At 44.9% G+C, this 27,627-nt stretch overlaps 1 protein-coding gene across 2 annotated transcripts in view; it reads right to left on the bottom strand.

Annotated features, from left to right (window-relative positions):
- The window catches only part of MDFI (MyoD family inhibitor), a 70,799-nt gene extending 44,152 nt beyond the window's left edge, over nucleotides 1-26,647 (bottom strand). Inside the window, exons 1-2 of one of the 2 annotated variants that reach the window (XM_084853123.1) lie at nucleotides 26,355-26,647; nucleotides 25,872-25,979 (exon numbers count right to left, since the gene is read on the bottom strand). In XM_084853123.1, the coding sequence (XP_084709249.1) occupies nucleotides 25,872-25,968 (97 nt within the window). In that variant the 5' untranslated portion in view covers nucleotides 25,969-25,979; nucleotides 26,355-26,647. Of the gene's footprint in view, nucleotides 1-25,823; nucleotides 25,980-26,354 lie in introns of both variants that reach the window. The other variant, XM_084853122.1, reaches the window with a different exon arrangement.
- Nucleotides 26,648-27,627: the final 980 nt, after the last annotated feature.

The following is a 27,627-nucleotide window of genomic DNA, read 5'->3' as shown; positions in this document are numbered from 1 at the left end:
GTTGTAGCCAGTGATGTGACTAGGATATCCACATTGTTGGAGATGTTCTTTAAGTTCGTTATATCTTCTTGAGAAGTTTTCTTTGTTATTACAAATGTGTTTTATCCTAAGAGCCAAACTATATATAATGTTCTTCTTTAGATGGTTTGGATGACATGACTTGAAGTTAAGGTACAGGTGGAAATCTGTAGGTTTACAATACAAGTCTGTGACAATTTGATGGTTTTCAATGCTTAAGAGGACATCCAGGAAAGGTAATTTTGGGTTTTCAGTTGTGGTGTTACTGGTAAATGTTATCGCTGGGTGGATTAAAAATCTCCAAGCTATCTCTTCCATAATCCCAGATGACAAAAATGTCATCTATGTAATGCCACCATACGCTAGGCTTGTGGGAAGCAGTTCTGCAGATAGTTTCCAGTACTGGTTCATTGGAGGTTCTGCTGTTTAAGAAATATGTTAAAGCAGACAGGCCATCTTTGGGGGGTATGTTAGTGTATAAAGAAGTAACGTTGAAGGATGCAATGATGGTATCATTATTAAATCAATGTTCTTGTTTTAATTTTTCAATCTTCATAAGGAAATCTGTAGTGTCCTTAATATATGAAGGAAGTTTATGGACTAGCGGTTGAATTATGGAGTCAATATATAGTGAAATTATTTCAGTAACGGTATTGTTGCATGAAACGATAAGCCTTCCTGGGCTGTTGTTTTTAATGGATCTTTGATAGCATGTAAAATCTCCCTGCTGTAGGGCTGGGGTTAATTAGAAGATCAGCAATTCCTCTGTCCAGTAAGTTTTTATGCAGGAATTTATGGATAAAGACGACAGGTGATTTTTTTTTAATATTTAGGTCAGCTGTGATATCATGATCAAGGAGTTTGTATATACTGCTGCCATTTAGTTGTCTCAGACCTTCAGAAATATAATCCTCAGTCTTCATCACAACTACAGCTCCCCCTTTATCACCTGTTTTTTCTCATTTGAAGTTGGTTGAGGGCCTCTCTTTCTTCTCTTTTTAGGTTGTAAAGACACATCCATGTTTATGTTCACCAGTTCTTTTTAAACCTGATTTGAGGAAGGTTTTTAATACTGGATTTCTATTTGGGTTTGGAGTCCAGGATTTTTTGGGCAGGAATTGCGAGAGAAGATTATGGCATGGGTTCAAATATGAGTTTTGTTATTGTTATGGAAGTATTCTTTTAGCCTGCATCTTCTTTCAAATGCCTTAATATCAGCATTCATTTGGGCCAAATCATGCTCTCTAGGTGTAGGGCAGAAGTTAAGGCCTTTAGGGCGCAATCCTATGGGGGCAGGTGGCCACCTCTGAACTTGGAGGTGACCGCCTATCCAATGCAGGACAAGAGAAGTGAGGAGGTGACCGTCCCATCCGCGTTTCAGCCACCCTGCATTTACAGCTAGACAGCCGATTTCATCTGTCTAGCCATGGGACCTCAGAGCACGGGAAGCAGCAGCCGGATGACAAATAGGATGTGTCATACCGGCATTTCCGACTTCCCCGCCCTGACATGCTCCCAAGAATGCCCCATTTTTGCCGCTCCACACTCCTCTTCCGAGCGTGGAGCACGGCGCTGTTCTGCACTGCCTATGAGGCAGAGCGGGATGGGGTCGAGGTTGGTTCTCAGGGAACCGACTTCGGAGAGTGGGCTCTGAGGGGCTGTCTAGCCACTGACTAGCGGCCATAGGATTGCTCTCTCCAACAGAAGTTTAATTTCTGTAAGGGAAATTCTGTCACCTGTCCACTATAAGAGTGTTCTTTGAATTTGTGAAGTTTGGGAAGTACTTTCGGTGCATAGTCTCACTGTGTTGAAGTCTTCTAAATCTTCTGTCTTTACGTTTTTTAGGATTTACTATCTTCAACATGTGTATAAAAATGTGTTTAAAAATAGAGTTCCTAACCTTCCTATTATTAGGGAGCACAGGAACATTGTAATGTAAGATATCCCTTTAGAATCTTTTTTGTCTGAAGGATCTCAGAAAAGTAATTTGCTTGTAAATATACTTTTAAAAAAAGAGAGCTAAAGTCTGGCATATTTAGGCACATTTCCTGATTTTGAAGTTCTTGTTGCAATTTTGTTTTTAGGATTCCCACTTTATGTACATAGTGGTCAATCAAGGAGGAGAAAAGGCACATATTCATTTCATGTCTCTTCATCTCACACACACACCCCTATATTATTTATTTATTTAATTTTAGTCCATCCAATAACAAGAGATCTTTGGGTGGATTACATAATACTAAACAAATAAAAACACACCCAACAAATTCCAAGCAAAGATAACAATCAGATGCAAATACAATATATAAAAGCCATTCCCACATTCTATAGCACCTAAAGATTCTCAAGTCTACTGTATAAAGTCTAGAATATAGAATTCTCTACACACTTATTTACATATCCATCTCCTACACCACATTGCATAGAGTCTGCCGTCACTTTTTAAATCTGTTTAGAATGGTGTGTTAGCAACATGGCCGTCCTGAAATTCTGGACACCAACGCTGGCCCACATGAATCACTTTTGTACTGATACAAAATAAGATTTCCATCCCATGTTCTCTACTGGCAACCTCAATTTTTCACTTGGAGAAGATCAAGGAACAAATAAAACCACATCCTATATGAAGATACAAATCAGAAAACCCAGATTGCAACACTTCCTAATGCGAGTCAGCATGTAGTGATTGAACTCTGTGCAATAAATTTGCCAGTGAGACAGTTTTGTGGCTATCATGAGTATGCAAAATGGTTAATGCTGACTAATCACAAAGCTCCTGGACAAAGCAAGTTACAGTCCATAGAGGTAGCCAATCTCTGCTTGCGTCTAATTCAGGTACACCACCTTTTGCGTTGCAATTTAAAGTTGCCAAACTAGGTGAGCAATGAAGATGGCATGAGAAACAAGCTGGATTGAGAGAACAGCAGCCTGAATGTTGTGTCTTCACAAAAGAGCAAAATTCAGGGTCAAATCCCAATTCACACTTTATGTGGCAGACACATTTGCTATGTGCACACTGTGTGTCTCAGGATAAAGGGGAAGTGTGTATAAGTAAACACATCAGGGATATAAGCAAGAGAACCAGGATTGGCTGTAGCTGCTTTGCATGTAGTTGCTTTGCATGTGTCCACTGCACTTTTATAAACGAGCAAGTCTCTTTCAAACTTCATGGTATTCGCACCAAACATGACTGGACAAAAGGCAAACATGTTTGATGTGCAAAGTCCAGTTCAGCCCTCACCTATGACAACAGTGCACCTACATCCTGAAGAAAACAGCATCTGCAGCAATAACACCAATTTTCCAGAATAGCGACTACAGCCAGCTCTGGTAAAAAGACAAGTAGAGTTGTGAAGGCTATAAAGATGCTATCATTTCCCATTTATTTCAGTTACTGCTAAGCAGGGCTAGGCTTGAAACAGCGACACAATACGTGTTTTCATAATTAAGGTGCGAAGGAAAATGCATGGCACTATACAATGAGAGCTTAAGAAGGGCATGCTGTTACCACAGAAATGAGAAACAGAGCAACTAGTGCCAACTAGTGTTTAAAATTCCAGAAGCAAGCTTTCAAATCACATAAAATTCTTCCCCAGCCTTAGGTGTGAGCTAAGGAATGTCTTGGAAGTACATTTATTGCATGCTCTGATCTTTAGAACTGGTACACTTTCAGATGTTCACATCAGGTGAATAATAAGATCCCCACCCCCATTCCACCTATAGAAGCTGACCGGACTGGCAGTTGGATCTTACTTCTACACTGGTGATGGGATAGCGCCTTCCGCCTCACCGGAAGGCAGAAGGCTAGAGTGCAGGGCAGGCTGCATGGAACACATCACTCTGTCCTCCAACAGAAGGGAACAGCCAGGGGGCTGCCACTGCTGCCCTCTCCACATCACCCAGGACCTGCTGCCTGAGATGACCACCTCACTCTGCCTCATTGTAGGGCTGGCCCCGGTAGCTGGAGAGGGATAGCAGTTAAAGAGGAGTAGTTTACTTCCAAAGCATACCCAGGTAACAGTTGCAATAGCATATTCCTTTAGCAGCTGAGCAAGCCACCGCAACATAAAAACAGTATAAAATAATAAATAATTAAAAACAGTACAGCAAAGACAACAATAAAGCAGAGCAGTGACATAGTCCTTTACAGGTCAGGGAAAGCCTGTGTAAACAAATACATTTTCAAGAAGGTGTTTGAAGCTTGCCACAGTTTCTGCCTCTCAAACCACATGGGGGAGAGGGTTCCAGAGGGTGGGTGTCACCACTGAAAAGGCCCAGTTTTGTGCTATTACCTGACAACATTCTATTGGTCAGGGAACTACCAATGAGGCCTCCTCTGAAGACCTCAGGGGTCAACTGCAAGACATCACCAATTCTTTCAACCTATTGCTTTAAGTCAAAAGATTGCTCTAAATCCAACTACAAAACCATTTCACAAAACTTCACCTGAAGGCCTCAGATCTCATGGTGGCCTTTGTGACATGAATTTGGTTTTCCCTGATGCATCACCTGCCCCTTTCATTATTTGCCCAGGGGGAGAGGAGATGGACAGAAAAACCCAGTTCATGCCGTGAATGCTGAAATAGGGCCCAAGACAAGACCTGATGTCACCGGTGCCTGCTAGCATTCATATCTGAGGAGACCTAACCCAGATCTGGAACCATTTCAACGGTCTCAAAACCAGTCTGAAATTGATCCATTTTTGCCAGGCTCTGAAGATACAATAACAATGTCCAGGTTTATGTTAATACCTTTAGTTCATGCTGTTTTATTAATTAGATGGTTTACTTCCATGCTGCCTTAATTAGGAAGCAAAATGCAACATGTCAACACGAACCTCCCAGTCAGCACAAAAAAGCAGACCTGGGCCACACCCTTATGGATTCAGGCACAAAAATGTCAATCCACACTCTGTGTATTTTCCCAAAGTTTAATGCAATAGGCTAGTGGGGTGTAGAACTTGATGCAAGGAGCAACTCCTGCTGACGTCACATGCCCTTTAATATTGACCGTCCATGTACAGACCGTCACAGCCTTCCTGGAATTTACAAGGCTGGCTGATGCGGACAGATGATCTTCTCTGTGTGTGAGAGAGCAAGCAATAAAATGCGTAATACACACAGTGCTGGGAAAGATATGTCCCAGGTGCTCTCAGCAGACCTTGAGGGGAATGGAAACTAAAGAAAAGGTCATCTTATCCAAGAACAACACACACAGAACTGGCCAGAGGTCAGCTAGTGATGCCTCTATCTCTCCTTCCATTGTAGGGAAGAATAAACCTTGACTGGATTTTTATGCTTCTGTAATCTCCCATATCTTTCAATACAATAAAAGATTTTTTCCTTGAGTTCCAGCAGATGCCTGTTGTTCCACCCCAAATTCATTTTGTTACCTGTTTTTGAAAATGTTCAGAGATGCTATTTCATTCAGAGATGAATAGAAGCATAACCAGTGGAAGCTGGTGGCTTCGATGTCAGTGGGGCAGTGAATCTGCTGCGGGTTTCAGTCAGAACCAGTCAGAACTCTAAAAGATCTATTCAAGGTGCTTCAGATAGCTCCTTTAGAGTTCTGACTGGTTCTGACTGAAACCTGCAACGGATGCATTACCCCACTGACATCAGAGCCACCAGCCTCCACTAAGAATAACACATCTGAGCTGTGTGCTTCCAGCTAAAAGTAATTGGAAAATGCAATTGAACACATCTTGACAAATTTCTGAAATGCATATATATAATTTAGGACAGCCCCTAACTGCAACTACCTGGACACTAATGTTTCAAGAATCCAAGTGGTAATCTGTTTGTTAGTCTTTATTGACTTGGGGCATCTCTACACCAGCCTAAAATCCTGCATTTAAAACGGGGCTTTCTGCTTGCATTTTAAATGCAGGATCACACCAACTCCCTTCTTCACCCGCTTCCTTTTCCCCCTCCCCTTTCCCCGTCCTTCTCCCCGTATTTGAGTCTTCCATTATCTTTCATTGACCTCGCTCCTCTTCTTGCAGCTTTTCCTCTTTTCAGGAGGGAACTCAAGCAGCACACAATGGGGTAATTTGATAGCTCATTATCTGTGATCTATTTAAAAACTAAACAAAGGGCATTTAGTGCAGGAGATGCCCTGGAGGTTAACAGTGTCATGTAAAGAGCCCACAAACTTCCATGAGGGAGCAATTTCAATCGCTCCGTGTGAGGAAAGCCTTGATCGCCATATATTAAAAAAAAAAAAAATTAATGAGGTTCGGGATCTTTATTTTTCTTTGGTTCCATCTAGGAAGAGTGAGAATAGTTTTAATACAAACATCCAGAGTATCTGAACTTCTCAGAGCTTCAAAATAAATTCTCTCAGTATAGATGAAGGATCAGAAGGGCTGGAAATCAGATGCCACTACTTTTATTACTGCTTGTACAGTAGTTCAGAGAAGACCTAAAGTAACCCCACAACCATCACCACCCTCCCCTTAATGATCTGTTTTGGTGAGCATTGTAATAAATACACCTTTGTTCACACTCTGCCCACTTAGAACAAGAGAGATACTAGACAATCAAAAATTGAGAGATTGGAGTGGATTTTATTCCTAGTTTGCAGATGGCATAATTTAAGCTCAGGAACAGGGTATCTTCTTACCCTAAAACCATCTTTCTTGTAGACATAGGACTGTATCCAGTGTTAGTCTAACCTAAGTCCCATTCATTTCAATGGGTCTACTCCAAGTAGAACTAATACTGAATACAATCAACTATATTGAAAAGAAAAAGAAAAGAGTCCTGATCTCAAAATACTGAACATTAGATCTTGATAATTTATCTTAACTAAGGCTAACCAAAAACAATGAAACAAATTGAGAGCTGTTGTACTGCAGAGCTAAGAGATTGAACTATGAATCAGGTTGCCCCTGTTTTGAATCTCCCCTTTACCACTGCGTAGTCTTAAATAAGCCACTCCGGCCAGGTTCCTATGTAACAAGAAGCCACTGTGGGTGATTTTCCCCATGGGATTTCTTGTTGTGGCAGTGGCCATTTTAAATATTCAGGGCGCCGTAGCTTCTCGTTATGTGTGAACTCGGTGAGGGTGGGTTGTTGGGGTGGTTGACAAGCCACCCGCAACTCTAAAACAGCCTAAGAGTTCTGGGTAGCTTGTCAACCACCTCAACAACCCACCCGCTCTGAGTTTGTATATAACGAGAAGCTACGGTGTCCTGCCCCCACCCCCGGATGCCCTGAATATTCAAAATGGCCATTGCTGCAACAAGAAGCCCCACAGGGAGGTTCACCCATGGTGGCTTCTCGTTACATGTGAACCAGGCAATGCCAGATTTAGGAGCAAGCCAACTAAGCCATGGCTTAGGGCCTCATATTATGAGGGGCCGCTCAATACTTTGGAGATAATGAAGATTTATTGTAATTGAAATAGCTGTGTCTTAAATAACTTTGCATAGCAAATCCACCACCAAAATTCTGAAGCCTGACCTCCCCATCCCAATCCACACCCAGTCCCAGCAACTTCCCTTCCAGGGCTGCTGGACTACTTGCATCAACCACAGGTTGCCCAGCCTCACCTCAGAGGAGACAATGGGAGCTAGGATTACTGCAAATTTGTATGTTTTGTTTCGAATACCAGTATTAATTTTTCATTACATTGCTACTTCCATTAACTAAGTTCTGATCTCTGCAATTGCTCTTGTGTTTCTATAAATCAAAAGTCTTCAGTTTCATATTTGGTCATTAAGAAATCATAAAGTATTTGATAATGCAAATAAAACTTTTTGCAAGAAGTACCTTTCATTTAGTTATTTCTTACTGCATCTTTGCCTATGTATATAGGCAAATATAATGGTCTATCTTTCTATTATAATGTAATACATGTTTTTCTCTTTATTTTTTATGGTTTGGGGCCTCTGAATCTTGACATGGCTTAGGGCCTCAGCATGTTTTAATCCAGCCCTGGAACTAGGTCACTCTCTCAGCCACAGTTTCCCTATCTGCAATATTTAACAGTACTGGGATATAATGATTTACCTTACGGGGTTGTTGTAAGGATTACTACTACATAATGAATGCGAAGAGCTCTGAATACTTGAAAAGGCTTTATAAAAGTAATATACTTTTATATTTGTAACTGTTTTACTTGCTTTCTTCGGTTCAGTCTGGCTGTGAGGAATCATCATTCAGCAAAACAAAACACTAAACAAGCAACAGTCAGAGTAAGGAATCCTCCATTTTATGGGATTTAATGACCAATCTTTCATTCAGCTCTATCAGCGCAGATCAAGTTAAGGAGTCTATGGATGGAAAGAGCACAGCCCAGAGCCTGGCATGCATGCGGTTTTATAGTTCTGGGAAAGAATGAGAATATGAAACTCAAGAATACCCAAATGGGATGCTGTTTGGTTTCTGCAACTAATAGAATCTAGTCAGGCAATTTCAAAGGAACACCAATTAGAAATTAGTGCAAGAATGCAATGTTTAAACAGCAGAGAGCAGATCCCAGAAGGGGAATTTATTTGTTTTGCTTTAAAATTGGAACCTTTGAAAAGGGCAAAAGGCTGCTCATTGTTCTTCCCCCCTTTCTTCTGTCTAGTATTATTTTAAACATATGTAGATATTTCACCAGTTGCAATGAAAACTAGAGAACAGGCTTGCCACTTCCTGAAAGACAACGTTCTGGTACCTGGACAGAGCTGGGGTGGAGCCCACAGAAAATGCTCTACTAGTCTAAGGAAGTGGTGGGCAACTTGTGGGCCCACAGATGTTTTGGCCATCAGCTCTAGTCATCATAGTCAATGGTGAGGAATGATGGGAGTTGTAGGCCAAAACATCAAGGAGGTCACATACATGATACCAGGCCAACACAGGGTATTTTTTTTGAAAAACCTAGACACTCACCATGTTACGAGCACAAAGAAGTAACTAGAAGTGCATTATTTAAGTAGGTGAGCCCAGCTACAGACTATGCAATATCAAATGATTAACACACACATGCAGCATATGCTTAAGGAATTAAACAGACATTCTAGAAAATACTTATACCCATTTTACAGTTGAGAAAACTGAGGCTGAACACACATACGCACACAGGATGCTCATCCTCCCTGGCTGCTGCTGAAGCTAGCAGCTGAAAGGCTCAGTGGCTGCCTGCACAAGCTAGCCATCCCTTCCAGCCCAAATCAGTTTCTTCACATCACTTTAACTGCTGTGGCAGCTGCACTAGCCAGATTCCACAGGTGATTGAGCGGGTGGTGGCGATGCAGATGAAGGCACACTTGGAAGAATCCGATTATCTAGACCCCTTTCAGTCGGGCTTCAGGATTGGGCATGGGACAGAAACGGCCTTGGTCACCTTGGTGGATGATATGAGGAGGGCTCTGGACAGGGGTGAATGCTCCTTCCTTGTTCTCCTCGACCTCTCAGCAGCTTTTGATACCATTGACCACGGTATCCTCCTGGACCGCCTGGAGGGATTGGGCATTGGAGACACCGTATTGCGGTGGTTCCGGTCCTTCCTCTCCGGCAGGTACCAGAGGGTAGCACTGGGAGATGAGGTTTCGGACCCGTGGCCACTCACTTGTGGGGTGTCACAGGGTTCCATCCTCTCTCCCATGCTATTTAACATCTATGTGAAGCCGCTGGGGGCTATCATCAGGAGGTTTGGGGTGCGGTGTCATCAATATGCGGATGACACGCAACTCTACCTCTCATTCAAATCTTCACCAAGGTTGGCCGTAGAATCCCTGTCCAAATGTCTGGAGACAGTGAGTGGCTGGATGGGGAGGAATAAGCTGAAGCTGAACCCTGACAAGACCGAGGTACTTTTGGTGGGAGACAAGAGGAGGCTGGGGGATGTTGACCTGGTGTTGAATGGGGTATGGCTACCCTTGAAAGACCAGGTCCGCAGCCTGGGGGTCATTTTGGACTCCCAGCTGTCCATGGAGGTTCAGGTGTCAGCTGTGAGCCGGACAGTGCTGTATCAACTCCATCTGATACGGTGGCTGCGCCCCTTCCTTCCCGACCATCTGCTCCCATCGGTAGTACACGCCCTGGTCTCCTCTCGTTTAGACTACTATAATGCACTCTACGTGGGGTTACCCTTGAAGACGGTTCAGAAGCTGCAGCTGGTACAGAACGTGGCAGCTCACCTGATTAAAGATGGCTGCCAGCGAGATCACATCACTCCAGTGCTGAAGGAGTTGCACTGGCTACCAGTTGTTTTCTGGGCCAAATTCAAGGTGTTGGTTTTGACCTTTAAAACCCTATATGGTTCTGGCTCAGCCTATCTTAAGGAGCGCCTCCAGCAACACCAGACAGGCCGCTTAACAAGATCAGCCTCGGATGGCCTTCTCTCTGTCCCATCAGCCAGGACAGCTAGACTGGTGAGGACGAGGGAGAGGGCCTTTTCTGTGGTGGCCCCCACTCTGTGGAACTCCCTCCCTAGGGAACTCCGCCATGCCCCCTCTTTAATGAGCTTCCGCCATGCATTAAAAATGTGGTTGTTCAGGCAGGCATTTGGGGTGGGTTAGGGTATTTTAGAAAATGTTTTTATTGTAGAATTTTATTGTTTTAAACTGTTTTATTATATGCTTGTACATCGCCCAGAGTGGCTGGGTGACTAGCCAGATGGGCGATTAATAAATTTAATAAATAATAATAATAATAATAATTCCAGAGCGAGCCAACTAAACTCCTCTGCACCTTCATTGCTCTGCTGGTCAGACAGGGCACACGACAAATCAAATTTTTCTGCCTCCTTGGCAAGCATGGTGTCACATACACACACACACACGCTGCTTGGTCTCTCTAGGTCTGCATAATGTATATATGCACAACATCAAACAATTAACAAGAAATGAATGGGAAACTGGGTGACAGAAAAGAAACGGCTTTTGCCCCTCTCACCTTACAACCAAGGAGAGGCATACCAGCCGGCTGTTAATTTTCCAGCCAGCTGACAACCCTACTGTAGAAAAACATGCTGTTACATGCTTTGTTATGGTAGGACAGGAAAAGCTGGATACAACATATCTATAAGAATCCGTTGGTGGAAGTATTATTATTGAACTAGGAAACAGTCAAAATAAAAACCACATTCAGATACGGTATGTATAACCCCAGTCTTCTTTAATTAAGAATATAAGATAAGGACATTAGTTGGGGATCAGCAATTACAGGGAAGATGTAGTTAAAGCACGACTGTGGTATGTATTTTTAAAAGAAGAGATAGTTCAAGATGGCAAAATCTATGAGTCTAGGGGAAATAACAGTAGGCCTTCATTATAGCATAACATTCAAATAAGGCACTTTAGCACAAATGAAGCGAACATGGAGTGCATAGGAACTTGACTTCTTTGGGAAAGTTTTTGTTGAATGTAAAAACTTTCAAAGGCATCTCATCAAAAGTTTATGATTTATTGTTACAAGAAGAAGCGGCTGTTAAAAATGCAAAGGTTAAAAATTAAATGACTGTGGGGAAGAAATTAACTGATGAAAGGTGGGAAACCATATTTACTAATGAGATAAGCTAATAGAAATGGCATAACTAAAGAGAAAATCATTATAAAGTTTTATATAAATGTTATCTCACCCCTTGATAAGATAAGCATGTTCACCCCTTGATAAGATAAGCATGTTCAATATGGGTATACTAGATACATGCTGGCAGAGTTCAAGATGAACGGCTGATGACATGCATATGTGGTGGAGTTGTGAGGTGATTCAGGACTATTGGAATAAAGGAGCAGAAATTATTAGAGATAAATCTTCACACTCATTACTTATGTCTCCAATAAGGTTTCTACTGTTGGATATATAGAAGATCTGGTGCAAAAAAAATCGTCAAGAAATGGCTGCCAATTCATTAACAACAGCAAGAAATGAGTTATCTAGTAAATGGAAGACTGCTGAAGCCCCTGGATACCCAGACAGGTTTAAAAGGACTTGGAACATTTTGTATATGGTAAGGTAATCTGGTAAGATCTGGTGATGGAAGAGAGAAGTGGCCAGAGCAGAGATGGGGTGGGGCAGGGGAGAATGCAGGGCAGAGTAACCACCTAATCCAAAACCCAGAAGGGTGGAAGGGGGGAGAGCTGAAAAGGAAATAAGTACTCCAGCTCTAGGGCTGGCATACTCTTCCCCATTTGGGTGTGTGTGTTGGTGAAAAAGGAGGGCTTTGGATCCAACAGATCCAAAGCCTTCCCACATAAACCCCACCATGTCCCCTTTTGGTCAGTACTGCTGCTGGAGCACCGGCGACTGAGTGGCATGGGGTGAGGAGGTCTCCGGCCCTCATGGCAGAGGCTTGCGAAGGCTGCCTGTGGACTTCCCTCTTTGCAGGTAGAGGGGGAGACTTGCGTTATCCTATGGCCCCAGGGACATCCTCCCAGAGACTGTGGGATTGCAGCCTATGTAAGGTAAAAAGTTATTACAATCATTAGATCCCATTTGTAATATATTAGAATATGCCGTTTAATCATTTTGTTTCCTTAGACATATTAGCATTTTGACTGAACTATTGAAGATACTTCTTGGTAGATTGAAATGTACCAAGTGAATTAATTATCAAGTTTAACTGATACTCCTGCTGTTGACATTATTGGTGTTGATGATTTATTTATCCTAGGAGTTGGAATTTTTCTGAGAAATAAGTTCTTTTTGAAAATGGCTAATATTAGACAGAATGGGGATCAGAAAAGACTTGCTTGCTTTCTGATGTATGAATTTCAGTTCAGAATATTGACCACATTATGAATTTTGTATGTATATCTTTATAACCAATTAAAAAAAAAACCCTTGTAGAGTCCATGAAACAATGCCAAGGTTTTGCTTTGTTTTAGGACAAAAAGAAGAAAAATGTTGTCAAATGGCACATGTGAATGTGGGTTTTTTTTATGGTTTCCTGTAGGTGTGCATCATGTGCAAATCAATTTCTGTATACAGGCTTGATTTGGCGACGTTTCAACCTGCAACTTTCAACAAAGGAAAATACCGGCCAACACTAATGAGTCAAGGAAATTCTAGGTTTCTATGTATAATTCCATTTGTTCAGCATACATAAAAACATACACGGATCCATAATGCACGGACCATCATCACAACTGCCTAGTCTTCCCTAGGATTTTCACCTGCGTTAGTTTAATTCTGATTAAAGCATGTTTCCCGCTTCCTTCAGAACACAAACTTCAATAAGCAGCCTTCAATCAAAGCTCACACAGATTTAACTAAACTCTGGCCTGAAACACATTTCTAATGTATATAAAGACATTTCATGCCGCTTTTCAGCCCTCAAAAGGGCCCCAAGCCAGTTTACAACTAGGGTGGTCACTTATACATTGCCGCAAAAGAGGAACTGCATTGTTGAAAAAAAGAAGACAAAAGAGGGCACTGATTTGTATAATGATTTGTATATGTTAATGTATATGTATAGATACAAATTTAGAAATAAGAAGTATAATTTAAATGGAAATGCAGTACATCTAACCATAGTCGAGAAGACTGACCAGCTGACCTGGGTGCCTGCTCAGTCTGCTCTCCAGGTGCCAACTGTGGATGGGCAACTTCAAGGCCCCTGCTGCTCTCCATCCTTATGGTTCTTTGACTTTAAAGCAGACTGGGTGGCCCATCAAACAGAGGACACCATCAAATAGAGGACTACTAGCTTTTCAAAATAGAGGACTATCCTCTGTAAAGTAGATCACCTGGCCACCCTATTTACAACCAGAAACGTATATCCTAAAACAATAAAATGTTTTAAAAGTTATTTTAAAGGCAGCATCAAAAGCAGAAAATTAACATACTGCTTAAAAACCCATAAAAGCCTCACAATGTCTTGCACGCCTGTCTAAAAACCATCAAAGGCGGGGGCCAGTTGAACCTCTCTAGGGTGAGAATTCCAAAACGTGTGCTGCTACTGCCAAAAAACTTGTCTCATGTCATTACCAAGTGCACCACCATCAGCGGTGAAACACACAGCAGGGCTACGGATGACAAGCGCAAGTGATGGGCAGGTTCATGTGGGAGGGCATGGTCCTTCAGATATCCTGGGCCCAAGCCATTTAGGCTTTATAGGTAATAACTAACCGCTTGAACTGGGCCTGGAAACAAACAAGAAGTGGTGTAATATAGTCTGAATAGCAAGCACCAGAAAGCATCCTTGCTGCCACATTTTGCATTAATTGCAGTTTCCAGACTTCACATTTCCAGTCCCACATCTGCAACACAGTAATGTAAGCTGGATATAACTAAGGCAGGTGTAACTGTTCCCAGAACAGTCAGGGTTCTGTCAGGGCTCAGCTTCAGCACTGCAGTGGGTCTTGTAGGTTATAGCTCAGATTTGATTAGAAATAGCCTGGAAGGGCTTTGGCCTGTTCAGCCTCTAGCATGTCAGAGTCTGTGTGAGCTTATCTCTTTCAGTGTTCCCAGAGCAGAGCCGGGGGAGTTACTCAGCTTTGTGTCCACCTGCTGGTTTGGCCTTGGCAGGCAGGGAGGCTGGAAACTGTCTGTGAGAGCCAGACAGAGGTGGGGTGGGATTTGCAGTAGGGTCACCCAGGTTGAAGCGTCAGTGCTGGAGGGCTGAGCAGTGACACTCTGTTTAGACAGGGGCCATGCAGAAAGGCCCTTGTCTATCAAGGGATCCGGAGGGGGTGGCTTACAGTCACTCCTTCCCCTTTTAAGCTGATGCAACGGTGAACAGCCTTTGCTAGGAACACCTCATCTTCATTGCGTGAAGGCTTCTCTGTTTGGATCCATCATCGTCTGGTCTTTTGGAGGCACTCTGCACATGGACTCTCTCTTCATTGGAACTTGGATTGCTAAAGACTTGCCATGAAAAGTACTGGGAGACTGCCTGGGAATCAGGCTTCCTTCATTGAGCAGGGGTTTGGACTCGATGGTCTTGTAGGCCCCTTCCTACCCTATGATTCTATGATTCTATAACTTGAGCTCTCATTTGCTGTGGATTGTGTGCCTTTGTTTGTCGTCAGCTCAGCGTTCCAGAAGGCTGGGTTTGATCTATGACTTTTGGACTTTCCTCTGCCTGGACTCATGCAACATGGAGTTACCAATGTGAAAGCTGTGGCATGGAACTCCTTGCGTGTTTGGATTTACCCTTCCCTTGGTCTTGATAGGCCTCGACCATGTAGCCTGGAGTTATCAACAAAAGATTCAAAGTTGGACTAACTCTCTGTGGGTATGGTTTTGTTTAGGCCTTTCAAGAATTTACCCTTTGATTGCCTGAGGGATCATTCCAGGAATCATTCCCATTCTTTGTCCGGGGTTTGGAACCCTGTGTATGGATTGGGTTAGATATGCCAAGAATCCTGAATCCCTTCCCTTGTGCTCAGAGCCATGGAGATGGCAACGGGGAAACCGCATTGATGAGGGTCTCAGTCGCAGTGGTAATGTTTAGCTTCGGACTGTTCTGAAATTACATAGAACCTATAGCTACTGACCATCAGCTATATGATTTCTGAGGAGTGTAACCATTAAGCTTTTGCTGTGGGATTTCCTGCAGTAAAGAAATCTCACTGATTTGGGTGTACGGTGTCAGAATGCCTGAGCGTGTGTGCTGGGGGGGATCAGGAAACCTGACAGCCCCTGACATCCATGCATTCAGCACATTTGAAAGATGGGCCTATGCAGATAGAGTTGTATGTACATAGGCTCACCAGGAACCCTTCATGCTCTAGGTTGTCAGTCACATGGTGAGCCTACAAGCTCTACGTGTATAGGTCCCCCCTCAAAATGTCACACTGAATGCACGGGCATCCAGTGAGCACTGCGGGTTCAATTGTACACCTCTTTAATGACACCCAGAAGCATTTTTACCCAATTCCCCAAACTGTGGATGGTCTTGGAGATGCCATAAAATCCATTCGAGGAGATGGAAGAACAAGATGCTGATTTCATTGATCGTAGTCAGCACTTTAGCATTTTGTCACAAGGTAGAAAGGAACTGCAAACCGTGGAGAGCACAGGAAAGGAACAGCATGCCTATGCCAGCCTCTCCCAACCTAGGATCCCCAAAATGGTGTCAGACTACAGTTCCCATCATCCCCAACCAGCATGACCAATTGTCAAGGATGATAGGAGCTGCAGTCCAACATTATCTGCGGACCCTAGCTTGGGAAAGGCCAGCCTATGCAAACAAGTTATCTTCTTGGTTAAATTGTGTCCACTGCAACCGCTTTGGCAAGTCAATCAATGCCCTGTAGTCTCCATCTGGTTCAATCTGCCATTTGATTACCAAGGTACTTTGGATAAAGTTCCCATGAGCAAGCCCAGAAAGATGCTGGGACTCAAGAAACTATGCTTCCCTAATGAAATGTCATGAGGTGACCATGTGGGAAATATGACATTTCCAAATGTGAATAAATAAGCAACAGCAAGGACTAGATATCTGATGGATGCATATAAAAAAAGTTAACAAGTGCATTTGTTGCCAGTGGCTGCTTCAGATTAGGGCACAATCCTATGCATGTTTAGACAGAGAAAAAATCCTATAATTCCCAGCATTCCCCAGCCAGCCTTGAGGGCTGGAGAATGCTGGAAGTTATAGGACTTTTTTCCCATCTAAACATGCATAGGATTGCACCTTTAAACCCTGTACTGTAATTCCATAGCAAAGTAGGAGGCCATCTTTGTGTACCAGGTGCAATTCTGGGTTTGCCTCCAACAAGTGGGTTAAAGATGGTTAGATTTTGAAAGCTTAAAACCATGGAACTATGGGACAATGTATACCTCTGAAGATTTATATTTATACCCTTCACCTCCTAAACTTTGTTCAGAGCAGAGATGCCTGTAAAGGATAATACAATAGGCAGTGGTGCGGCTAGGTAATTTTAGACCCTGGACGATGTTTTTTATGCCCCTTGTGTGTTAGACAGCCATGTGAATTATTTCAGTTGTGATACACACCATTAACATTTCTCTTCTTCCCCTCCTCCTGCCCATTCCATGCTTTACAACTGCTTCTACATTCCTGGTATGTTAGAGCAACAAACCATTTGCCAACCCTGATTAAGAAAGAAATGCTCTGAGCACGTGCAGTTTCATATTCTAAACCTACTTAAATCATACCATCATCACAACTACAAGAATAAAATGGAGGCCCACCCTCACCCCCTTGATGATAAAAAGGTTTAAATGAGCCATCTAAGTGTTGTTATGATGGCAACCATCTCTGCATCTGCACATACTAACGCATCATGGATCTCTCATCCTAGAGAAAGAAATTGTTAAAGCTTGTCAGAGTTCCAGACATCCCAACCAGGAATCTTCAACCTTCACAGGCTTCTGTGAATGCTATCATTTATCAAGGGAAATTCTAGACAACATTTTTAACAGATCCCAATGGACAGTAATAGCTCTCTAATCAGGCAGTGGTCCAGACTGGCTCAAGCCATCAAACCAGACTGGTTCAAGCCACCAACTGGTTCATAAACCTCTAGGCTGAATGCTGCTTCTCTCCTCGCCCCTGCTTCAGCCTGACGACCCTGGCTTATAGTAAGCCAGAGTTCTCAGGTTCAGATGTAATGAGGAACTATAGCTTAAGTTAATACAAGCCAGAATCTTTGCACCAAAGCCAGTGTGTGACAGCAGGGAAAGGATGAGGGACGGGTGATCAGCCCCAGCACTCATGGTTTATGAAACCTCAAATGATCACTCAAACCAAGCCACTGTTTTGTTCTGTCTTTTCGCCATACATTGCACAAAAGGACTCTAGTTCATTGGTAGACATTACTGTAATAAAATACAACAGCTCCTGCCAAAACTGCAACTTTCTTGGGTGGAAGATTTATGAAGGGATTGCTACATGTACCCCTGAAATGAACTGGCTTGCGAGAACTAACACCTTGACATTTGTATAATGTTTTGAGCATTCTAAGTGTTTCACAAAATTGGGGGTGTTCAGATGATCAGAGGCAGAAACCACACTGCATTGGTTGTTTCCTCCGCCCCTGCGTGTGCCAGGATTACCCTAATTACCTGCGCCACATGGCGGGTTTCTGTGACGTCTGAAACTGGCACACAGCACAGCCGTGGTAACTTTTCACCCACCCTACAACCCCTACTGTAAGCCATGGATTGTAGAGTGGGAGAAAAGTCACCACAGCTGCGTTGCGTGTCAGGTTCGGACAACATGGCAACCTGCAATGGGGTACAGGTAATTGGGGTAATCCTGGTAGCACAACAGGCATGCGCGGGGGCAGGGGAAAGAACCAACTCTTCCCCCGCTGATCGTCCGAACCTGGTCATTGTCTCATTAATATTTACAAACACCCAGGGAAGATAGATGGGTACTGCAGGTAGGAGGGCTGAGTGTCTTGCCCAAGGCCAGCTAGTGAGTTCACAGCCGAAGTGAGATTTCAATACTCTTAGCTACTGCACTGCAGCATCTCCGCCCCTTGTAATAGAAAATATAGTCCTCAAGCTTCTAGTTCAACTCCTCCATAAGGTGTTTGAACAGACAGCTTAACTGTGCAAAGGGCTTTACTACAACAGTCAATTTCTAGACTATCAATAGTGAACCAGTTTTTGCAGTGTACAATAGGAGCTGTTTATGGAGGCTGCGACGTGCTATGACAACAGCTTTGGACAGGAAGTAGCGAAGGCAGCATCCCCATGGAACTGTGCTCTCCAAAACCCTGGTCTGGCGCTCCACATTGAACTCGTAGGTGAACTTGCACCATAGAAAAATGTGACCTCTTCTGTTTCACTTCACTTTGACAGGATGCATATGTGCATGCACACATCTTCTTTATGGTATCATTCCAGCCCCTGCTTTTGCTCCGTATGAATGTATCCATTCAGATTCCAAGTTATCTCCACTTTGTGGAGTCAGGAGGCTTCCTCACCCTACCCCGAAAAGACTTAATTACAGTGAATACAGGACAAGTCACCTGGCTACCACTACAGCAAGGAGCCTTCGTTATTTCTGTGCATAATGTAATTATACTGCTGATAAGAGTAAATCAGCAGTGTGTTCATCGCGTACACAATGGTTGCATTTGGATGCAATACTAAAATATGGTTTAGTGCTTTGTGAATGAGCCTCAGGCTTATGCATCCTCCCTTCCTCTCCTTGGCCACTGAGAGGAGATTGGAAGTGTTTGCTTATATTTTCAGCCAACTATGCAGGGCTGGCCCTACCATTAGGCAGAGTGAGGTGGTTGCCTCAGGTGGCAGGTGCTGAGAGGAAGCAGCAAGGTGCTGGAGGAGAGAGCTGTGGCTGCTAAGCGAGCCTGCTACCTTCAGGTGTGGTGGAGGATGAGAGGGGGAGCCTTCTTGTCCTTCACTTGAGGCAGCAAAATGTTTTGGGCCAGCCCTGTAACCATGATTTATCATGATGTCTGAATGCAGATCAGACTGTGGTTAGTTTTAATCATCTTTTGTCAGAAGAAGCCAACTTCAAACCATGGTTTATTATCCTGGTTTGTTCAGACAAGCCATACTTATTCACAGTTTCTCCTCCTTTGGACACAATGACAAACCATGGCTAGCTGAAAATAGAAGCAAATGTTTCCACTCTCCTCCTTGTGGTCACTCTGAAAGAGGAGCAGGGAGGGAGGAGCATGTTTGTGCACATAATGCTAAAGTTCGATGAGCAATCATATAGCAGGCTGGCAGTGCCTTTCAGTCAAATCTGTTCCCCCCATGCTGTCAACAACGGCACTCCAAGGAAAGGTGTAATCCGATTTCAACAGACCCACTAACCTCCAAAGTGCATGAGGTGCAAAGTGCAAAGTTCTCCCACATGAGGCTTAAGGCACCCAGGAGTCTCTCTCTCACACTACTTATGTGAACATTTGATCCTTGACTTTGCAGAAGCAGAAAAGAGACATTTGTGAGTGAGCGTTCTTGTCGGCGTAGGTTTTTCCGTTTGCATTATAGACTGACTGAAGTAAGACCATGAAAACATCATGCACAATCTGTTTTTCCTCACTGAAGTTTTCTCAATAAGATGATTGGAAGTTAAGGCAAAGTTGACCAGTGTTAGGCTGAACCAAAGCACACTGCAAGACCATTCCTTCAGTACTCTCCTATTACTGGGTCCCTTTGTCCTTTCTCATTGTCATTCCTAGTAGCGGTGTGGTTGAGAATCTCATATGTTCAGGACTAAGTACCTGAAGCACCTATAGGGCAAGGAGCAGGCAGGACAGAAACTTAAGCTGCATCCACATGAATATGAAGTGAAAAGCTGAATCTATGGTAATTCATCCCCATGACTTCATCCTGTATCTGTCTGCATGAATCAATGCAGAGCCAAGAACAGATTCTCCATGTTTGGAGACAGTATACCTTTGATTACCAGAGTCTGGGGACAAACAATAAGGTATGGCTAGTATTTTTCTGCTTCTGAGCTCCTCAGGCACCCGGTGCACCATGGTTTCAGAAACAATGCTAGACTTCCATTACAATTCTAAACACGCTTACCAGGGAGTGAGTCCCACTGAACATAAAGGGACTTCTGAGTAAACATGTATAGGATTATGCCGATGATTAACTTTTAGCCTAATCCAGCAAGGCAGTACTTATGCAATTGGTCCAGGGTGAGATTGCAGAATGCACAGCCCATGCTTCTTCAAGACAGGACCCATGGGATATCAGACTGGAAGAAAAAATGGGACCTCCTGTATTTGATTTGGACATTTTCCATGGAGATATACCCATGGAATACATTGATCCTTGAAGAAAAGTGCTTCTGGTGAAGAAACTAACTAAAGTTTGAACAGGCCCTTATAGTATGATACTATACTCAGAAGTAAGTCCCGCTGAGTGCAATAGGATTTCCTTCCAAGCAAGTGTATGTAGGATTGCAGCCTACAGCCCAATCCCATGCATGCTTACTTACCATGTTCAATGGGACCACTTATGCTCTGGTAAGTATGCGTAAGATCACAGCCTTAGAACCAAATTAGTTGTAACATGCAGATATGTGTGACTCGACCGAATAAAGGCATTACCCTAATAAGGATTTTGGAAAGTACCCGAACAGTCCTTTTTTAAAACAGCAAAAGCCAATTTCAGTGGGAAGAGAAAAGCGGTTGAGGGAAGGGTTGCTTCACCTTTCCCCTACCTGTCACTTCCCTAGCCCAAAACCTCCCTCAGCAGTTTTTCCCCCATGGAGTTCCAAATGCAGGAAAACATTCATTTAGAATTCCATAGGTAGGAAGCTGCTGCTTAGGGCGGAGTGGGTGGGGAGATGAGGAAAAGGTTAAGCACCCACCAGTTCTCCAAGGCCAATTACCCACCCGCAACCTGAAGCACTTTTTAAGCAGGAAAAGCTTAAGCCAGTGTGACGTAGTGGTGAGTGTTGGACTGGGAGTCAGGAGATCTGGGTTCTAGTCTCCACTCAGCCATGGAAGCTCACTGGGTGACTTTGGGCCAGTCACAGACTCTCAGCCTAACCTACCTTACAGGGTTGTTGTTGTGAGGATAAAATGGAGGAGGAGAAAGATTATGTACACCACCTTGGGTTCCTTGAGGAGGAAAAAAGGCGGGATATAAATGTAATAAATAAATAAATAAGCTGCTGTCAGAGTAAACTTGGCCATTGGTGCATATTTTTTAACACATATACGAACTCTGAAGGCTATAGTTATCCATTCAGAATTGCTAACCTAGCTGGTGATCATGAAAACCAGTTCGCTGCATGTGCTATAATGTCATGGGAGTTCAGAGTAGCTCAGAGAATTCAGCTTCCTAGGAAAGTCAACCTTCTGTTGTCGTTAAAAGGAATTTTCTTACAGATTCCTCTTTAGGGTTGCAAAGAGATGCTTGAAAATACAAGCAGCACCTGGGAAAATTTCAGAAGCCAGAGGAGTTGCTGAATAAAGTTTCCAGTAGTCAAGAGACCAAGGCTTACATTCCATATATAGCTTTTTGCCCCTCCCAAAGACTAACAGAAGCAGCCTTGAATAATACAGAGAATAAGAGGAATACAACTGTGCAGAATTCATACAGTTTGCAGAATTCTGCTGTTCTTGTTGCAGAATTTGATTTTGGTATTTGCACAGAGTACTCACACAGCTCTGGACCATTTCTTACTTATGCAAAAGAATAAGTAAGAGATAGAAAAGAATAACTCATGGTTGCTAGATTGGTTTTACTGGAACTGTAAAGAGATACCTTCAATACAAGAATGGCTGGGGAAATTGTGGGATATTCTTTTATTAGCGAAATAATTCATGGCATTCTGCAAATCCTCAAATGCATTTGAACATGTTAATGAAATATGGAGCCCAGTAGTTGTTTTTATAACGAATTCTTTGTCACTGGGTCATGTCCAATTTGAATGGTTAAACCCTATATTGACAGTAATAAAATTATTTTTTTTAAAAAAAATAATAGTTCATGAGCTAGTGGTGAATGTGGGGCTAGTGGATGGTAGCGTGAGACCTTTATGGGGAAGATCAAGGGTTGAATCTTCTTAGGGCACAATCCTATGCATGTTTAGACAAAAGTCCTACAACTCCCAGCATTCCGCAGCTAGCATGGTTAGCACACTTGTGCTAATGCACATTAGCATAAGCAGAACAAACTTCATGTACATCCCTAAAAAAAAATCTGATCCCATCAGTGAAAAGATGATGGATCGAAAGACACCTGACAATCCACGAAACACAGATGGAATGGATTTCACAAAATCTGTACATCCCTACTTGTGGCCACAGTTTAAAGCTGATTCATGGAGCTACCATGTTCTTTGCAGCCTACATGTGGTGTTGCTCATGGCAACCTTGCAGGGTTGGCCCTACCATAAGGCAGAGTGAGGCAACTGCCTCAGGTGGCAGATGCTGAAGGACAGCAGTGGCACCTGAGCCATCCAGCCATTCCCTTCTCTTGGAGTCCAGAGCTGTGTGTACCACACGGCCTGCCCTGCACCCTCTAAGCTAACCTACCAACCATGGGTGTGGTGGTGGACGCTACCCCATTACTGTGTTGAGGTAAAATTCAACTGCCAGTCCAGTTGGTTTCATGGAACAGAGAGGGTGCCATCTTGTCCTTTGCCTCAGGCAGCAAAATGACTTGGGCTGGCCCTGCAACCTTGTCACTGGGTACAGAAACTGTCAGCATCTTAATGTGGTGAAAGAGCCAGAAAACATACTTGCCACGAGCGTGGAGGGGGAGGGAGCAACCATAAGCAGGGTGTTCATGTGCATTAGTCCTCAGATGACAAGCATGAGTGTCGTTTGAAGCAGTCACCAGATGACTTCACACCACTGGAAAAGAGGAAGCTCCCTGATACTGTGTCACACCATTGTCCATCTAGCTCAGTACTGTTGACGCTGGTGGGCAGAGGCTCTCCAGGATCTCAGGCACAGCTCTTTCCCAGCCTTACCTGGAGAAGTTGGGGATTGAACCTGGGACTTTCTGCTTGCAGAACATGTGCTCTACACCCCCCCCCCACACACACACACACACATTCAAGTCCTGATTTTTCAATGCAGGCTGATAGTTGGCCACACCATTTTTTCAGGCACCACAGAGCTGGTGTAGCACACATTTTAAGAGCCAAAACTGTGATTTAGGACAGCCTTCTCCAACCTGGTGCCTTCCAAATATGTTGGTCTGCAACTTCCATCATTCCCAGCCAGCATGGCGATGCTGGCTGGGAATGATGGGCATTGCAGTCCAACACATCTGGAGGGCCCTAGGTTGAGGAAAGCTGATCTAGAAAGTCTGGCTGAAGTTCAAATCTCCACCCAGCCTGAATTCATTGGGAAGGCCTTAGAGCTCGGTATTAGGGCAGGAGACCCAGGTTCAAATCTCCACTCACCCATGAAGCTCACTAGGTGACCTTCGGCCAGCCTCTGCTCCTTGGCCTAACCTACTTCACAGGGTTGTTGTGAGGAGAAAAAAAATAGGCTGCCACCTTGAGCTCTGGGGGAGAAAAAACAGGATATAGATGACTGGTGTTGTAGAACAGAATATATGGAGGGCACCAGGTCAGAGAAGGCTGGTCTCTATTTTATTTATTAAATTTATTTCATCTATATCCTGTTTTTCCTCCCCCAGTGCTCAAGTTGAGATTTGAACCTGGCTCTCCTGAGTCCTAATACTGTGTCTGAGAGAGAGTGACTCGCCGAAGGCCTTCCCAATAAATTCAGGCTGGGTGGAGATTGGAACTTCTGTCAGACTTTCCAGATCAGCCTTCCCCAACATGGCTTCCTCAACATGGTGTATGTATTTTGTACTGCAGCACCAATCATCCCTGACCATTGGCCATGGTGGCTAGGGCTGATGGGAGCTGTAGTCCAACACATCTAGAGGGCACCAGGTTGGGGGAGGCTGATATAGAACTACCATCTTGGGTTCTTACCTGAAACCAACCCTACGTATACATCTATCAGAAGAATCAAGTGTTTGTTCCCTGTTTGCCCCAGTGTTCCCCTTCTTCTGTTTTCTCCCGTTTCCAGTGTTAGACTGTAAGCTCCTCAGGGCAGGGGCCTGTCCTCTTGTGCTCTGTAAAGAGCCATGCACACTGAACGGTTAAAGCAGGCTCAGAGGAGTGCTCCACAATTTACGAAGTATTATAGCTGTAGAAAGCTGGCTGAAAAGGACAATCCATCTTGAAACTCTGGGACTTGAGGACTGCACAGCGAAATAGCCATCACCATCCCCGCACCCGAACTCAGCCCACGGTCCCACCTTTTGAACCACCAGCTTCCAATGTGAATCGGCCGTAAGGCGGGTCAGCACCAGCCAGGGGCACCTCGGCCGATCCTGCCCCGAACCCCCAATGCAGTGTGGCCAAGGCTGCTGCCTGGATGGCGGAATGCCCCCTCCCCACTTCAGAGCAGGCTGCGGCCCTCCCGGCACCCATCCCAGTGCTAGAGCCCGAAGCGAGCTCTGCTGAAAGGATTAGGTGGAACAAAGGAGAAAGCTCTTTCCTGGCTGCAGCCCGGGTCCAGAGGATGTTATTAAGTTTAATACGATCAGGGCTCGGAGAGGGCGGTGGGGGAGGCCGAATCCCGCAAGGGGCGGGCCCGGAGCCAGCGGCACACGACGCCTGGAGGAAGACCGAAGTTCTGGTGCGAAACTCGTGTCCCCCCCCCCCCCCCCGCCCGGCCGCCCCAGCCAGCCCGTAAAGCCTGCAACGAAGTTCAGGGCAAATCCAAGCCCTCCGTCTCCCCCACCCCTTGCAAAGCGCTCACGTCCTGCAAGGGCGCACGAGACAGGGGCTTCGGAGAGCGCAGGAAGTGGGGGGCTTGCCCTGGGAGGAGAGAGGGAGACCCTCCGGCCCACAAGCCCCCAGATCACGCGTGGTGGCCGGGGGGCGGGGGGAGAGATCAGCTCGAGGAGGGGCGCGGGCGCCGCTGGATTTCGAGCCCCGGACTCTGAAAGCTTCCTCTCGGGGAGAGAAGTTACAACTGTTGTGTGCGCGTTCAACACATACACAACCACCACCCCAACTTTCCGAAATACGCATGCTGGGCCAGCTGATGGGGTTAAAACCAAAGCGTCCTTCCCTCGGTAATTATTGGGGGGGGGGCACGGTTGGATGGATCTGCCGCCGCGCCAGACTCTCTGTGCGTGCGCGCAAGTGTACAATGTGGGCCAGCTGGCGCGGATTACAGGAGCTTTATAAAACTTCATGCATACACGCAAAGTTTCGACGGGGGGGGGGGGGGCGGAGAAAGAAAAGGCAGCCTCTCCCCCTCGCTGGGGTTTCCTGTTTTAGAGCAGTTGAGAATCAGGCCTGCACCCCCCACACACACACTCAGAGGAATCCACGATCGTCTTTGCAAAATTAAGGAAAATGTAAAAGAATGTCCAAAAGAAAAAAAAAAGCGCGACGCGCTTCAAGATACATACCTTCAGAAATGCCCCCGAGTTTCGGGAAGCGGAGTTGCCCGCGCTTACCTGTGCCGGGGGATGGGAAAGGCGCCGGATCCAGCGGGGGGTCTCCATCGAGCGAGTCCGAAGAACGGCTGGGGAGCCCGCTTCTCACCTGGGACATCGGACTGAGCCCTGCGGGAGACGCCACCACACGCAGAGAAAGTCACACGCGCGGAGAAAGAGCGCGAGGGAGCTCATGGAAGACGCTCCCTCCGCCGACGGCCCGGAGGGCGCTCTCCCGTGGGGATGAATCAGCCGCTGAGGTGGAGAAACCGCACCACTCCAGCCCGGGCTTCCTAAAGTCTCTCCCCGCAACCTTGCCCCGAAGGCCGTTCCGTTCGCCAAAGGAACCCCAGCACGACCCAAACTTCTGCTCTACACACCTTTCCGTCCTTTGCCAGCTGCTTGGCGAAATCCTGCAGCAGCCCACCTCCCTCCCCCCCTCCCCACACCGACACCCCCCACCGGATAAGACTGGGTTTTTTTTACGGATGGGAGAGGACTTACTTTGGGATGAATCGTCAACAGCGCTCCCACAAGCCGAGTGTCATTTTATTGTCTTCTCCATGTGAAACTCTCTCCACCTACCCTGGGGCTTAAACGGGGCTTAAAACACAAAAACGCTTGGCTTCGGCCCCCACCCACTCACTACGATTACTTCATAAAAGTTTCCCGCAGAAAGATATGCGAAAACTGGGAAGAAGCGCTAGACGGCTTTATCTCTGCAGCTCGTCCTTTATTGCAATGTTTAGTTACAAATAGGCAAGTTTTTGCCTCTCCCCCTCACCCTGTTCCGCTCTGCCTCCAGCCTTTTACACAGGAAATTGCATTCAGCCTTGATTACTGAGTTTCCTTCAAGCAAGAGATATTTGGAGTTCATACAACCTATAATAAGTTGCTTGGCGCTAAGGTTTTTTTTAAAAAATGGCAAAAGTAAACAAATGCTGGCACACACCACACACTCGCACACCAAATTCCACAAACCCACTTTCGCAAAGACAAGAAAAAAACGGAGGCTGGGGGAGAGGCAAAGTGGAGTGAAACTGATTCACACTCCTGTGAGTGGAGTGAGAGAAAGGACATCTCTAAATTTACATGTGGCAGATCTTAAAAGTCAAGGTTTGTGTCGATGTGGGCTACACTCAAATTTTTAAAAAAGCAACCATTGTGAATATAAACAGTGGTAGGAGTTGCAGTGTTCCGAATTCAAGAACTCTCATGGGCTGCATAAAGAAGGGACTTGGCAAAGGATGTCTCAAGTGACTAAAAGAAAACCTAGCGTACAGTCTCTACGTTCAAACATATTCACAGAACCATTGCACAAGTGGTATCCTAGGGGAAAGAGCTTGAAAATCATGTCTCTGCTGAACCTTTATATGCAATGGTCCTTGATTTGGAAGTCGGCATGTCTTAAATCAGGGATGTGGAACACCAGGCCCATGCCTGGGGTCCCTATCTGCCCTCTGGGTTCCCCAGATGGCCACACCCCCTTTCCTGCCCCACCTCCTTCCCCCAGCCACTGATGGTTTGGTGGCTTCCCAGCTTTCCCCATTCTAAAAGAAATGCCTCTCCTAGGGCTCAGTTACTGACAGCAAGAGCTTTAAGTGACAATATGCTGGTATTTTTTGATATTTGGCCCTGCCCCTTTTGCCTTTGGCTCTGCCCACCACTGGAATGCAGCCCCCGAGAGCTTCTCCAAAACTGACTTTGACTTTCAGGCTGAAAGACGTTCAACACCCCTGTCTTAAATTATCGGAGTGGCAACAGGCCTGCCTGCCAG

The sequence above is a fragment of the Heloderma suspectum genome, chromosome 4 (genome assembly GCF_057233095.1).
Source record: "Heloderma suspectum isolate Gila_16-S chromosome 4, 16-S_ref, whole genome shotgun sequence".
Taxonomy (NCBI): Eukaryota; Metazoa; Chordata; class Lepidosauria; order Squamata; family Helodermatidae; genus Heloderma; species Heloderma suspectum.
This window is presented reverse-complemented; position numbering and strand designations above follow the sequence as displayed.